This window comes from Salminus brasiliensis, chromosome 15 (assembly GCF_030463535.1).
Source record: "Salminus brasiliensis chromosome 15, fSalBra1.hap2, whole genome shotgun sequence".
In the NCBI taxonomy this organism is placed as follows: domain Eukaryota; kingdom Metazoa; phylum Chordata; class Actinopteri; order Characiformes; family Bryconidae; genus Salminus; species Salminus brasiliensis.
This window is the reverse complement of record NC_132892.1, coordinates 32,077,627-32,091,866: the sequence shown is the minus strand read 5'-3', so window position 1 is coordinate 32,091,866 and position 14,240 is coordinate 32,077,627. Positions and strand designations below refer to the sequence as shown.

The window sequence follows — 14,240 nt, the reverse complement described above, 5'->3', positions numbered from 1 at the left end:
CGTCTGTGAGAACAGAGCAGTTGATTATATCCTTATCCAAATATGCAGTTGGACGCTGTTTAATGTTTACAGAACATTTACACTTAATAAATATTTGTATATATGAAATAATGTGAAAGATGTATGTATAAATGGCTGTGTTTTTCCCAGCACAGGTGAATGCTCTTCAGTACATTTTTCTGTTGCTCACATCAGACATGTAGACCCTGCACGTCTGCTGAGGAACTGTGTATTCAAAGTGAAACCATTCACCTTGTGGTTTAAAGGCAGAAGCCAGTTCACATGTTGGTTCACATAGAGGTTTAACCTCCACATCACACACTGTAACGATTCAAACTAACGATGCAGGTGAGAATCATGCTTCATCTTCTCAGCTGTCTCCTTTTTGGTAAGTTCATTTTTTTTTTTCTCACATATTAAGTGTTATTTAGTAAATTATTAAATATATATTTTTCATTAAATACTATGAATTATTCCGTAACTATGATGTATTTATTCTGTCTGCCACTCAAAAACCTTGTACACTATATATCCAAATGTTTGTGGGCACCCTTTCTAACGAATGCATTCAGCTTCTTTATGTTGCACCCATTGCTGACATAGATGTGCAAATGCACACACAGCTTCTCTAGTCTCTGTAGAGAAGTACTGCCAAAAGAATATGGCTCTCTGGAGCAGACAAGCATGAACCATTGGCACCATGCCTAATGCCAGGCGTGGGCTAGAGGGGTATAAAGATTCCCTGCATTGAGCTGTGGAGCAGTGGAACTGTGTTTTCTGAAATTATGGATGGTTCTCCATCTATTACTTTCGGGACAAGCAGGGGGTGAGGTGGGGCTGTGATCATCCAGCATCCTGACCTTACTTAATGCTCTAGTTACTGTTGAATTTGGAGCAATGCTCCTCCAAAATCTAGTAGAAAATCTTTTTCACTGGACAGTGGACATAGTTACTCCAAACGTTTTTAGAGCTTTTTTACAAAAATGATTAAATGATTTCAGAAGTAACAATGACTGAGCAAGTGTTACAATACTTTTGCTTATATCTCCAAAACATCAACTTTACTGCAGAAGGAAAAAAGCTTATTGCACTTCCAATGGAAGTTAAGGTAATAAATATTTGAAATTGGTTCATTTATCATGAAATCTTAAGATACACATTTTGTTGAAAGTGGAAAAACAGCAGAAACTGTGACAAGGTTTTTGCATAGCAAAAATCAGTTGAAACTAAATTAATTCAAAGTCTAAAGGTTGAAGGATTGGCACTTTGTTTCAGCAGCCATCAGGAAAGAGGTCTTTGCTGTTCCTGAAATTGAAGGCTTAGTGAATGAACATCTGAACATCTCCTGCACTCACGGATGGGCCAGTACAAACATCAAGTACCTTTGCAGATGGAACTGCAAGAATAGTGACATGCTCATCAGATCTATAGGAGTGGGCAAAGTAGCCCAGAAAGGGCGATACTTGCTGTATGACCGAGGCGGAGGGCGTTTCACTGTCACCATTGCAGGGCTGTGGAAGTCAGATTCTGGAAGGTACTGGTGTGGGGTGGAGAGGTCTGGACCGGACACGTTTTATGAGTTTGTTCTTAAAGTGCTGGATGGTAAGACATCACTATTACCACAGCTTAACTCTACAACTATTGCTAAATACACTATTTATTGCCCACTTGTTGTGGGTCATTTGAAAGACAATGTAGCACATTGTAACACTGATGAAATAGATAGATACACCCCTTTTACTTTCTCTATTGTTGATTACATTACAGATTTATTCTACAATAGACACATCTACAAATATCTACAACGGTCTACACACAATTGCAAATAATTACAAACTAAAACAATTTTTTTTTAGAAAATGTGCAACTTCAGCAACAAATAATTTGGCAGCTTTGGGACATCTTGGAAAAGAGGTTGCAAGCTTGGCACACTTGTTTTTAGACATTTTAGCCCATCATTTAGATTCCGATGTTTGGAGAAACATATCGAGCAGTATCGGTGGAAACAAAATGCACCTCAGCTCATTTTTGGGTGCCATATTAAAGGGAACATTTGTTGATTTTTTAAATAAATGAGCACAAATGTCTAAAAACCTTATTTCACGTTTGTCATTGTGGGCCATTGTGTGTAGATGTTTGAGGGTACTGTTGAATTTTGTAATGTAATAAAATGTGGAGAAGGTGTAAGGGGTGTGCAGACTTTCCAGTTTGACTGTATATGTATAATATAATCTGAAAGCCTTCAGACACTTTCAAATCAAGTTTCCTACCTCTAGCTCCCAATACCCCAGTGGAAACAGAAAAAAATTGCCAAAACTAAAAAAACCTAAAATCTTGTTTTCCCTTTATTATGAGGCATTGAGTGCTTGATTTTTAAAACCTGATTTTCTTTCCTCAACTTCATGTGAAAAAAGTAACAAGGGTCTGAAGACTTTCCAGGGTCTGAATGCTATCTGCAGATTCTCACTTTTTTTTCTCTCATACAGCTCCTCAGGTCACTACCCCACCTGAAACATCACCTTTACCTAATCTGGATGCCAAGATCTCTACTAAAGGTAACACCCCCCATGCCGGCACACACAAATAGAATTAAGTTGCTGTGTAAATTTAGCATCTGCGGTGCCAGCAGAGCAAAATCGAAATGTTCCCTTCTCCGAAACACTTTCATCTCAGTTCCCTTTTTGGACCAGACAAGATCTCTCAGCCTGCACACACAGGTCTATTTATATAACCTTGCATAAATATAGACATACTATCCATACATCCCAATTAAATAATAATTTTGTATATGTAATCTATATTTGTCCGAATATAATGACCATTATCATTAATGTTTAAAACAGTCTGGCCAGAGGAGGATGGGTCCCCCTTGTGAGTCTTGGTTCCTCCCAAGGTTTCTTCCTCCAGCTCTGAGGGAGTTTTTCCTTGCCACTGTCGCCGTTGGCTTGCTCACGGGGGTCTTTGACGCTTCATGTTATTTCTTCTTTCTTCTCTGTCTCTGTTCTTTATTAAGTAATAATTATGTAAAGCTGCTTTGTGACGACAACAGTTGTAAAAAGCGCTATACAAATAAATTTGACTTGACTTGACTTGACTTGACACCTACATAATGGTGGGAATAACCACCCTTGGCTTATTATAGAGGTCAGCTGCTCTACAGTGGCTCAGAAATAGCTCCATACCACTTGTTATGCCTTTGGGAGGCACTCAAAGTACAAGAAGCCCATTCTCGGTACACCTTCACAACAGTGGCTCTAGAACACCCCACAAAGTTAGCAGTTTCCAAGATTTTGGACATCAGTTAAATAGCATCCTTTGCCCATGTCCGTGGTTTTCACTCTGCTACAGGTGACTGGTGTGCTCGCTTATTTATATATGCAGCTGGCATATATAAATAAACTCACAAGGCATCTGTAAAGTACTAAGCCAAATTAATTCCAATGTTCTGATATGTTCTGTAAAGGTGAGCAAAGGGTGGTTGTAACTTGTAAACCGTTCATGAGATGTTTCCGAGGCGGCATAGTGAAGGTGCATTGAGAACCTTTTAAATTGGTCTAGAACCTTTATGCCCACTTTTTTCCCCTAATATTCACACTGCTCAAACTTTACAACAAAAAAATGGTCCTTTGTGGAACCATAATCTGTTCTTCTCTTGCTCTTCTCTGGCTCTGGGCTGCTTTGTTCCCTTCTTTTAAGAGTGTAGTTTAGTATAAGCGAACTCGCTGTGCCTTTCAGAGTCATCCCAGTTTATTGCCAGCAGGGCAGAGACAGTCGGAGGAACAGAAAGTCATCAGGTACTGAGAAGTCAAACACTCTCTGGATGACTAAGACTTTCCGAACGTTATCTAAAACTCTTACCTAAGCAACACATGCTAAATCTGTACAGGACAGAGACAGTCATGAGCAGTGGATGACAGACAGAGAGACAGGAAACAAGGCAGCAGGTAGGCTTTAGTTATGTGCTTCATAATCAGTCACACAGTCTTGAAGGGGAAACTTTGGGCTTGGTTTGATTGACCACTGACCTTTTACTTTCTGGACCTGAATTTTCCATTTCCGCACACGAAATGATAAAGAATCTGACCAGTCTAAACCGATGCCCAGAAGTGCTTTGACACTGATCAGTTGAACACTGAACTGTTCTTTCTTAACAACTGTTTGCAAAACTGAGGCTAATAAAAAACTGAAGCACACGACTATAGAGGTATTATCTTTAAAGAAAGCAGCCACAGCTTTCTGGAGAACTTCATAACCATAGTATTCATAGATTTAGTTCAAAACAAAGTCTGATTTTGTGGTTGCAGGCCCAATCATGGACACACAACCTACAGCACTTGAATAGAACAGTGCAGAAAACGTTATTGTCCATGGTCCATTTGTCTTTAGCTTCACCAGGTTGCGCAATATAAGCAATAAATAAATATCATAAAAACACACCAGCTTCGGATCCACCGGGTATCAGAACAAGGGCGTCTATAGACCCAGTTTACTGGTGCCACGGAAATGTGCTACAGGAACTAACACTTTCAGTCATGTCAGTTGATAGACCATTATCACACTTCGACATTACGTCCGGCCATGTTGTAATCAATGGCTGCTGCCCTTTCCTAAATACACCCATAATTCGCCCAAACACACTGACCAGAGTTTCCACTCCATCCAGTTTAACCATGATCGACTCCAGCTAAAAAAAACTTGACCCATCATGAGTCATTTTATAATGAGGCACACACAGCCTGCTAAACTCGTAGCTCAACTTTCATTCATTCAGCATCCATTCAAACTGTTTCAGCAAGGTTTTGTTAAACCCTTTGAGAAACAGAGCCTGCAGTGCTGGGTCTTGGTGAGGAGTTTAATGGAGCCCCAGTACAAGTGGTCAAGAAACACCCCTGTATTAAAGTCATTACAGTATAACTAAAATTAGCTTCATCAAATCAAAGCAATGAGTAAGTATCTTAAGAGTTCCTAAGAATAGCCATATTCACAATCCTCAACTCAACTTGGGCTTATCCTTAGACCCAATGATGCCAAAACCCTGTAAACCAGCTCTGAAGTATCTCTGCTCACAGAGAAACGATTCAGTTTACTCAGCAGGTTCATGCTTTCTTTGCAGTCTATTAAGAAATTGGGCATCTGATGTGATAGTAGATTTTGAGGTTTACAGCCAACTTTCACTATAGCTTTAAAAATCTGCGCAATTTCAACTAGTTGTTTATCAATATTTAACTTGTTTATGCAAATTGGGGCATTATCACCACTGATCACCATCTTCTCAGTCTTATCTAAGGGAATTAGATGATGAATAGTAAATGGCAAATTAGTGCCACCTACAGGACAGAGTGGATATTTGTTTAAGTTGGCTCCATTGACTCAAGATAATTAATAGAGGCTTCATATAATTTTATTTTAATACAGGGCCTTTTACTGTTCACTACACTGAATTGTCGAGATTCGTAAGCGATTTGGAGCAGTGTTGGATGTTTACCTTCAATCTAAAAGCTGTGGTGCATTATGGGAATTATTCTCAGGTACAATGTTTGCACGCTACTGAAAGTACTGATTGTGACAATGCACTGGATACTTGAAATAGGGCACCGTTTTGGGATCAGCTGATGTTGGATGGGACCTGGAAATGCCTGCCTTCCTCCAGGAGGAGTCTGGAATGTACTGTCTATTCTAATGTTACTGTAGGAACCAGTAAACTGAATGTAACTTGAGAGTAACACTGAAAGTAGTGATGTTCAGTGATGATCACCACACAGGTCGACAGAACTACATTCCTGCTTGTGTGTTTGCTGTGCTGCTCATCCTGGTTGTGTCTCTGATGCTTCACCATCGCCAGGAGAATATCGTTAGTGTATTACAAGGTAAAAATACAAAACAAATAAAAAGCATACTCAAATGCCAACCTGGAGTCCTAAACCTGTGCTCTCTTCACAGGTTGTTCACTGTTAACGAGAGGCCAGGTGAGTTGGAGTTTAAATTTCACAAACGTTTCACAAACCAGTGCCAGGCCTATTTTAACAGTCTAATAGTCTTGTTTTCAGACCAATACTGACCATCTAGAGACCACACCTGGAGACCAGAACCCAGACAAGATGAGTTCAATCTACCAGAACATGGAGCTCAGCGTCAGTCAATCAAATCCAGTCTACCAGATGCTACAAATTGAAAGCACCCAGTCAGACCTCATTTATGACAGTCTAGTCTCCAGTGCTAGCCAATGAGATCGAGTCAAAGCCAAATTAACTCCACTTGACCTTTTCGTCTGTTAATTATTTGTAAAACATTAATGATGACCTTGTTTGTATTCTCTGAGCTCAAAAGCTCAAAAAGAAAAGATCACTGAAGAACAGTAAAGATCTGCAGTATCAGGGCTCAGATTGGCTCAGTGGTCTAAATAGCTGCCACTATGGCACAAGTTCAAATCCTGAGCCATGCTGCTTTGCCATCAGCAGCCGAAATCCGAGAGAGCACAATTTTCCATGCTCTGTCCGGGTGCATAGACAGCCCGCTCTCCTCTCATCACTCCTAAGTAATGTTGACTGGAACAGGCGCCTGTTAGCTGGTGCGCTGGAGCTAGGGACCCGGCACTTTCCACAGAGTGTGTAAGTTGCCCAGCAAAAAGAGGTGGGGACTGGCTTCACATATTTTGGGGGAGACGGTTGTGAAGTCCTTACCCTCCTGAAGTCGGGAGCATTGCTTGGGGGGGGATTATGAACGGGTGTGCTAATTGGCAGATCTTTACTTTTCTAGTGTTCTATCTAATATTCATTTGTAGTAAAACCGATAGTATTAATGGATTAGTGATGTTGGCTATTCCTTATGTGTTAAGGGCAAGGTGGCAATAAGTAATAACTGTAGTAGTGTTGTTACCGCTGTAGCTATGCTATGCTAGGCTAGGATATGCTGCACATCTGCTGTTGGATGTTGTTGTGGCTTAAAAACCAGCCAGTAAATTAGAGCTTAATTTTTTTCTACAAACCCCATGTAAAGAAATAAAGGTATGTTTTATTGTGAGGTAAAATAACAGGGTGGTAAACAGGCTTGATCCTTGGATGTTTTCCCCTTTTATTGATTTTATAATTTTTTTTTTTTGCAAAATTCTTTATTGTGAAGTGAAAACATGTATCTACAGAGTAATGTCAATTAAATCAAAATATAAAATGTAAAATAAGTGATTGCATAAATATTTATCCTCTTTAAAGTTAATGACATAATTCAACAGAAGTCCAGCAGGCAGTTGGTGCTATTAGTCTTACAGTCAGAGAAATGGAGAGCAACTGAGTGCAGTGAGTGTGTCCTAAGTGATTGTAGTATAAGGACACCTGTCTGGAAGGCCAGAATGGATGGTCAAACTGGTCATGCTGATTGACCACCTAATGTTATTGTTCAACTTAGGTCATGAACAGCTCTTCAGATGTTGTGTACTTCACACCGCTGTAGATCACAGCGGTATCCTCAGGCACAGCAGACCTGTAACCAGAAATGATCTAAATGTGATCTGGAAAGTATTTAGGAGAAGTGTAGGTCAAATTAATGTATTTTGCTGATCTAACTCACCTGTAGGCTGGAGCAGTTGGAGAGAAGCTGACTCTAGCATACTGAATATCATCTTCACTCTTCTGCATTTCTTCATTGTGGATGCACTGGATGTTACCGTACTGACCCTCCTCATGGGAATCTGCAGAGCTCACTTCATTGCTGTTTTTTTTCGGTCTGGGGGGTTGAACTGTGGCATAGAAATAATCATCAACTTCATCTGGTGGTGGGTCGTTTGCTGCAGCTCTCATGGCTACATTGCTGTAGATGTTTTCCTGAGATGATGATGATACAAATCAAAAGTCAGTCAAGTCAAGTCAAATTTATTTGTATAGTTTTTATCAACTGTTGTCATCACAAAGCAACTTTACATAATTAGTAATTAATAAAAGACAGAGACAAAAAAGAAATAACGTAAGACATGAAGGATCAAAAAACCCCAGTGAGCAGACCCCAGCGGCGACAGTGGCAAAGAAAAACTCCCTCAGAACTGGAGGAAGAAACCTTGGGAGGAACCAAGACTCACAAGGGGGACCCAACCCGTCCTCCTCTGGTCAAAACTATTTAAACATTATTGATAAAAATGACCAAACCAGATACAGCAGATAGTTAATAGTGGTGATATTATTAGTGCAGATTGTTACGAGTCCATTTAGGTTTGAACATGGTCATTAAACAAGTAGCAGTGGTAGGAGGGTGTGCCGCTGGTGTGGGGCCTGCTGGTCGGTCTGGTAAGTGGCATCAAAAGCACACTAAGATAGTGATCGTGAAAGCACTTGAAATATAACTGCAAAATTGGGATCACCGGTTTACTCCCCAATGATGCTGGGAGTCTAAGAGATCATAACTGGTCTGGGTACCTGGTGGGTGCACTTCTAAAAATATAAGGGTGCTAGAACGGGTTCTCTGTTAGTCTGAAGAACCTTTAGGTTTAGACTCATTTTGAAGTTTCTCTTTTTAAAAGTCACACTTCACACTCAATCTTTTACAACATGATTCTTTATGGAACCCCAAGTGGTTCTTTTATGGCTTTTCTTAGAACCTTAGAAACAGTTTTTCGCTTGTAGAACCTTTTTGTTTTTAGTGTGTCATCAGTCTGTCAGCCAATGTAACAGAATCAGACAGTTAAGGCTGGAAATAGGCTATATAGTCACATCTGTGAAAAATAATCTGTGTCCAAATGTTTGTGGACACCCCTTCTAATGAATGCATTCAGCTACACACACACACATAGCTTGTCTAGTCCCTGTAGAGAAGAAGTACTGCCAATAGAATAGGACTCTCTGGAGGAGATAGACATGAACCTATTGGCACCATGCTGCCTAATGCCAAGCGTGGGCTAGAGGAAGACAATGGTTCAGAGATGTGCTAAAGCATCTGAACAGTCAGTTCTGATCAGTTATGGTGACTTGCCTGTATTGATTTAGGGTCTTCAGCTACAGGACCTCTTCTCTTTCTCCTGAGAAAAACAAAACAAAACAAAGGGAACCATAAGCATTTACTCAATATAAATCATAATATAGAGGTAATATAGCATGTACACTATATGGACAAAAGTATTAGGACACCTGCTTATAAATTGTTTCTTCTGAAATCAAGGGTATTAAGAGTTGATCCTGCTTTTGTTGGAGTAACTGTCTCTACCATCCAGAAAAGAAGAAGACTTTCCACTAGATTTTGGAAGAGCATCAGGATCATCCATCATTCCAGAGAACACAGTTCTGGGGGGCTTTATACACTCTAGCCCACACCTGGCATAAGGCAGCATTAGGCAGCATGGGTCATGCTTATCTGCTCCAGAGTCCTATTCTATTGGCTATTCTATTGGTAGTACTATTCTATTGTGTGTACTTGCAAACTGGGACAACTCAAAGCAGATAAATACATTCATAAGAAGTGGTGTCCACAAATAATTGGACATATAGTGTAAGGGGTACAGTGTTCATCATTGCTTATTTCTGAATAAACTACATAAACCACAGTACATGTGCTTACCTTATCAACAAAATGACAAGAACAAGAAACAAAACTCCACACCCGACCACAACCAAAACGATGACGTAACGAGTAACATCGAGCTGCACCTCTGTAAAAAACAACCATCACTGTTCAATATTTAATACTGATATTAATTATGATCAATCTGTCATACAGGAGTGCTTGGTCATTCCAACCTTTAAAATTAAGCAGTACTGCATCCGATTTTTTAGATCCGGGTCCATTCTGAGCCTCACAGCTGTACCTTCCAATGCTTTTAGAGTCCAAGGTAAAGCTATAATTGTGTCCAGATGCTACAGGTGAGCTTCCACCTTCTTTAAACCAGGTGTATTTCTGCACAGGTGGGTCTCCATCACTGCTGCAGGTCAGAGTCACTGAACTACCCTCCACTATTTCACCAGAGGGACTGATAGACACTGAGATGTTCTTTGGAGGATCTAGGATCCAGAATACAAGAAGAGGGAGAGCATCAACACATTGCAGAAAAGAATTGTTATGAAATACAGAAGCAGGAACAAGTAAACCAGTACTTACACAGAACATTCAGAGTTACAGTATCAGAGTATTTCCGTCCATGTTCATTACTGGATCTACACTTGTATTCTCCACTGTTCACAGAGCTGATCTTCTTCATTGTGAAGGTCTCTCCTATTGCTACTAATGATGTTTCTTTAAACCAGGTATATTCCACAGGTGGGTTTCCATCACTGCTGCAGGTTAGAGTCACCGAACTGCCCTCCACTATTTCACCAGAGGGACTGATGGACACTGAGATGTTCTTTGGAGGATCTAGGATCCAGAGAACAAGAGGGAGAGCATCAACACATTGCAGAGAAGAATTGTTATGAAATGCAGAAGCAGGAACAAGTAAACCAGTACTTACACAGAACATTCAGAGTTACAGTATCAGAGTATTTCCGTCCGTGTTCATTACTGGATCTACACTTGTATTCTCCACTGTCCACAGAGCTGATCTTCTCCATTGTGAAGGTCTCTTCTGTTGCTACTAATGATGTTCCTTTAAACCAGGTGTATTTCTGCACAGGTGGGTTTCCATCACTGCTGCAGGTCAGAATCACTGAACTGCCCTCCACTATTTCACCAGAGGGACTGATGGACACTGACATGCTCTTTGGGCCATCTAGAGGTAGAATGACACATTACACTTTATTAGGGTGTTCAAATAAGCCACCTTCTACATGGAAATTTTACAGGAAGATGACAAAATCCTGAACCTAACAACTAGGGTTATCCATGGGACCCAGACCATCCCCTTGCCCATATTCTAATTACCCACTACATCTCAAGCTTCGGTCAGGTAGGCACCTCCCTTCCTATGTAGCCATGGCTGTTTATGATCCGATTAGCAATGCTTTCACTAGGACTGACAAGATCCTACACCTACCAGTTAAGGTTACACATAATCTTCCATTCACTCACATCAATTACCTACAACATCACAAACATGACCTCTCAGGGGTCTCAAGTAGGTCTTCAAATCAAATTTATTTGCATAGTGCTTTTTACAACTGGCATTGTCACAAGGCAGCCTTACAGGAATCAGTAAAAGTACAGAAGATTAACCAATCATAAAAATGTAAAACCCTCAGTGAACAGCCAAAGGTGAGAAACTCCCTTAGAGCTGGAGGAAGAAACCTTGAGAGCAACCAAGCCTCACCGGGGGGCCCATCCTCCTTGTCTCCATTCACCTCCCTAAGCAGCCAACACCTTCGGATGGCCTCCCAGACCCACTTTCATGACAAGCTCACTTCTCAGGATTTTAACAGATCACTTATAACTACACCTATGCTACACCAACATCATTTGCAGATGTTGCACTATGATTTAGTTGAGAAATCCATCCGTAATTTTATGTAGGACCAAGCAAGAGGACATTTACTTTGAGTAACTGACTAAAGAGAGAACAAATAAATCTGTACTTACATCTGACATTAAGAGTGACCTCAGGAGAGTGAAGCTTCTGACCCTCTACAGCACAGTGATACCTGTCTGCATCCTCCCTGCTGACCGACTGCAGGTGGAGTTGGTCAGTTCTGGAGGATAAAGGAGCTCCATTTCTGTACCAGGTGAATGTTGGTCTGACAGTCAGAATGCAGGTGGTTTTACATGTGAGAGTGACTTTACCTCCCTCTATCACTCTCTCAGGAACCTCCACCTGGAGATCTGCCAACAAGAGAAACCCACTTCTACTGCATCATTCTCACATTAGCTGAATGAATGGGTCAGAACTCATTGGTGTCTTAAAGAAGAAATCAAACTTAAAGAAGAATTGAAAGTAAACCTAAACCTAAACCCTGATCACGCAATTAAAATACTGACCTAGGATCAGATCCAGTCCTGTTTATGAAGATCTCACTCACAGAAACTGATCCTAGATCAGCTCTCTTACTCTGAAATGCTTTGTGGATTCTGGTTCTCCAGTTCTAACCAGTGTTCTTCAGGTGTGGTTTGAAGGACTGATGTGATTATATTACAGAACTGCTGGAGGAATCCTGTTCACCAGTGAATGAAGTACAGTGTCTTATTTCTGCTGATGGAGCTTACCTGTGACTGAAAGATCTACTCCATCTTTACCCTGAAACTTTCCTCCTTCATCTGTTAGAAATCTGAAGTAGTATTTCCTCTGGTCCTTTTCTCTCACATCTCTCAGTCTGAGGGTGCAGTAACTGCTTTTATCTCCAAGATACTGAACCCTGTCTCTGTACTCTGGATCCTCTAACAGATCAGGAGGTTCTTCATCTGTAACCAGCTCTTTACTCCAGAAAGCTTTTTGTATCGTGTAATCACTTGGATATGTGTAAGAGCAGTCCATGTTCACTGTAGACCCCTTTAGAGCACAGATAGATTTAGGGCTGTAATTCACACTCCACCCATACTGAGCAACAGCTCCTGCAACACAGAATCCAGAAATGTGTAAATGGAGACTCTGTGGGTCTCAGTCAGTAAAGCTGCTGCAGAAAGTCTCACTTCAGCTCATTTCTAAGGCTGTTTATGTCAGCTGAGTTTGGAATAATCGGCTGGGTGACACCTGGATGGTCTATTGTACATTCAACTGGAAATGCATTGCATCTAAATGAACTCTAAGCTGAATATAAATGACTTTCTGTTGAATGATACCCTGCACCTAACCTTAACCCTAACCTTAAACCTAACATTAACCTTACTATTTTAGGGTTAGGTTCAGATTTACGAATTGGGGTAAGGTTAGAGTTCAGTTAGATTTAATACATATTCAGTTAAATGTTCTGGAAAGACTCTATGACACATCTATAATGGACCATCCATGTATAGTGATACCATCAGCTGCAATCAAGCTAACAGCAAATAGTGAGAAGCTGCACAGGTCTTAAAGTAAGGTGGAGGAGGAGAACACCCTGCACACACACCTGTTAAATCAATCGCAGCATATTAATCATATTTAGAAATCCTTTTCAAAAGCTCTGTACATAAAGATCTCATAATGCAACACTGACTCACCATTAACTATGACGAGAAGAATCAGAGAAGGTGAAGTTATTTGTAGTGACATCATCAAAGCAGAGCCTATAAACACACCAGGGAAGAAATGCTGTTTGTCTTGCATATTTATTTAAAGTAAACTGTACATCCTCCATCATACACTGCAAACATGATATTATAGAAAGTGAAATTGTCTTAAATCTGGTCTAAATGTTTTTATGTTTATTTACACACATGGACAAAATTGTTAGTACCCCTCCGTTAATGAAAGAAAAACCCACAATGGTCACAGAAATAACTTGAATCTGACAAAAGTAATAATAAATAGAAATTCTATAAAAATTAACAAATGAAAATCCAACATTGATTTTGAACCATGCTTCAGCAGAACTATTAAAACTCATTAAACAGGCCATGATGGTACCCTTAACTAAATATTTTATTGCACAACCTTTTGAGGCAATCACTGCAATCAAATGATTCCTGTATCTGTCAATGAGACTTCTGCAAACCTCTGCAGGTATTTTGGCCCACTCCTCATGAGCAAACAGCTCCAGTTGTCTCAGGTCTGAAGGGCGCCTTTTCCAGATGGCATGTTTCAGCACCTTTCAAAGATGATCAATAGGATTTAGGTCAGGGCTCATAGAAGGCCACTTCAGAATAGTCCAATGTTTTCCTCTTAGCCATTCATGGGTGCTTTAGCTGTGTTTTGGGTCATTATCCTGTTGCAAGTCCCAAGCTTTCTGACACTAGGCAGCATATTTCTCTCTAGAATCCCTTGATAGTCTTGAGATTTCATTGTATCCTGCACAGATTCAAGACACCCTGTGCCAGATGCAGCAAAGCAGCCCCAGAACATAACAGAGCCTCCTCCATGTTTCACAGTAGGGACAGTGTTCTTTTCTTGATATACTTCATTTTTCTGTCTGTGAACATAGAGCTAATATGTCTTGGCAAAAAGTTCCATCTGTCCATAGGACATTCTCCCAGAAGCTTTAGGTCTCGCCAACATGTAGTTTGACAAATTTTAGTCTGTCTTTTTTATGATTTGTTTTCAACAATGGTGTCCTCCTTGGTCATCTCCCACAAAGTCCACTTTAGCTCAAACAATGATGGATGGTGCAATCTGACACTGATGTGTCTTGAGCTTGATGTTCACCCTTTATTCTCTTTAGAAGTTTTTCTGGGCTCTTTTGTTACTATTCATATTATCCATCTCT

At 40.4% G+C, this 14,240-nt stretch overlaps 2 protein-coding genes across 4 annotated transcripts in view; one reads left to right on the top strand and one right to left on the bottom strand.

Annotated features, from left to right (window-relative positions):
* The first annotated feature begins 302 nt into the window (after positions 1 to 302).
* LOC140536185 (CMRF35-like molecule 7) lies at positions 303 to 7,171 on the top strand. Of its 3 annotated transcripts, none has more exons than XM_072657873.1 (6): positions 303 to 388; positions 1,510 to 1,602; positions 2,487 to 2,555; positions 5,763 to 5,867; positions 5,941 to 5,966; positions 6,048 to 7,171. In XM_072657873.1, the coding sequence occupies exons 1-6, from the start codon at positions 343 to 345 to the stop codon at positions 6,225 to 6,227; spliced, it is 519 nt and encodes a 172-aa protein (XP_072513974.1). In that variant the 5' UTR covers positions 303 to 342; the 3' UTR covers positions 6,228 to 7,171. The 3 variants fall into 3 exon arrangements, with proteins under 3 accessions (XP_072513974.1, XP_072513973.1, XP_072513972.1); XM_072657872.1 differs by having other exon boundaries at positions 1,279 to 1,602; XM_072657871.1 differs by having other exon boundaries at positions 1,276 to 1,602.
* LOC140535544 (sialoadhesin-like) overlaps positions 7,014 to 14,240 on the bottom strand; it is a 73,015-nt gene continuing 65,788 nt past the window's right edge. Inside the window, 8 exon segments of the mRNA XM_072656944.1 lie at positions 7,014 to 7,476; positions 7,564 to 7,817; positions 8,956 to 9,001; positions 9,538 to 9,628; positions 9,717 to 9,977; positions 10,075 to 10,329; positions 10,475 to 10,681; positions 11,485 to 11,724. Of these exon segments, the coding sequence (XP_072513045.1) occupies positions 7,398 to 7,476; positions 7,564 to 7,817; positions 8,956 to 9,001; positions 9,538 to 9,628; positions 9,717 to 9,977; positions 10,075 to 10,329; positions 10,475 to 10,681; positions 11,485 to 11,724 (1,433 nt within the window). The 3' untranslated portion in view covers positions 7,014 to 7,397.

What these genes read in the sequence shown, in the direction of transcription:
- LOC140536185 (XM_072657871.1), top strand. Translation starts at nt 343, where the DNA reads ATGCAGGTGAGAATCATGCTTCATCTTCTCAGCTGTCTCCTTTTTG. An exon ending in TCTCAGCTGTCTCCTTTTTG is followed by an intron (nt 389 to 1,275) that starts GTAAGTTCATTT and finishes ACTTTGTTTCAG; the next exon opens with CAGCCATCAGGAAAGAGGTC. An exon ending in TGTTCTTAAAGTGCTGGATG is followed by an intron (nt 1,603 to 2,486) that starts GTAAGACATCAC and finishes TCTCTCATACAG; the next exon opens with CTCCTCAGGTCACTACCCCA.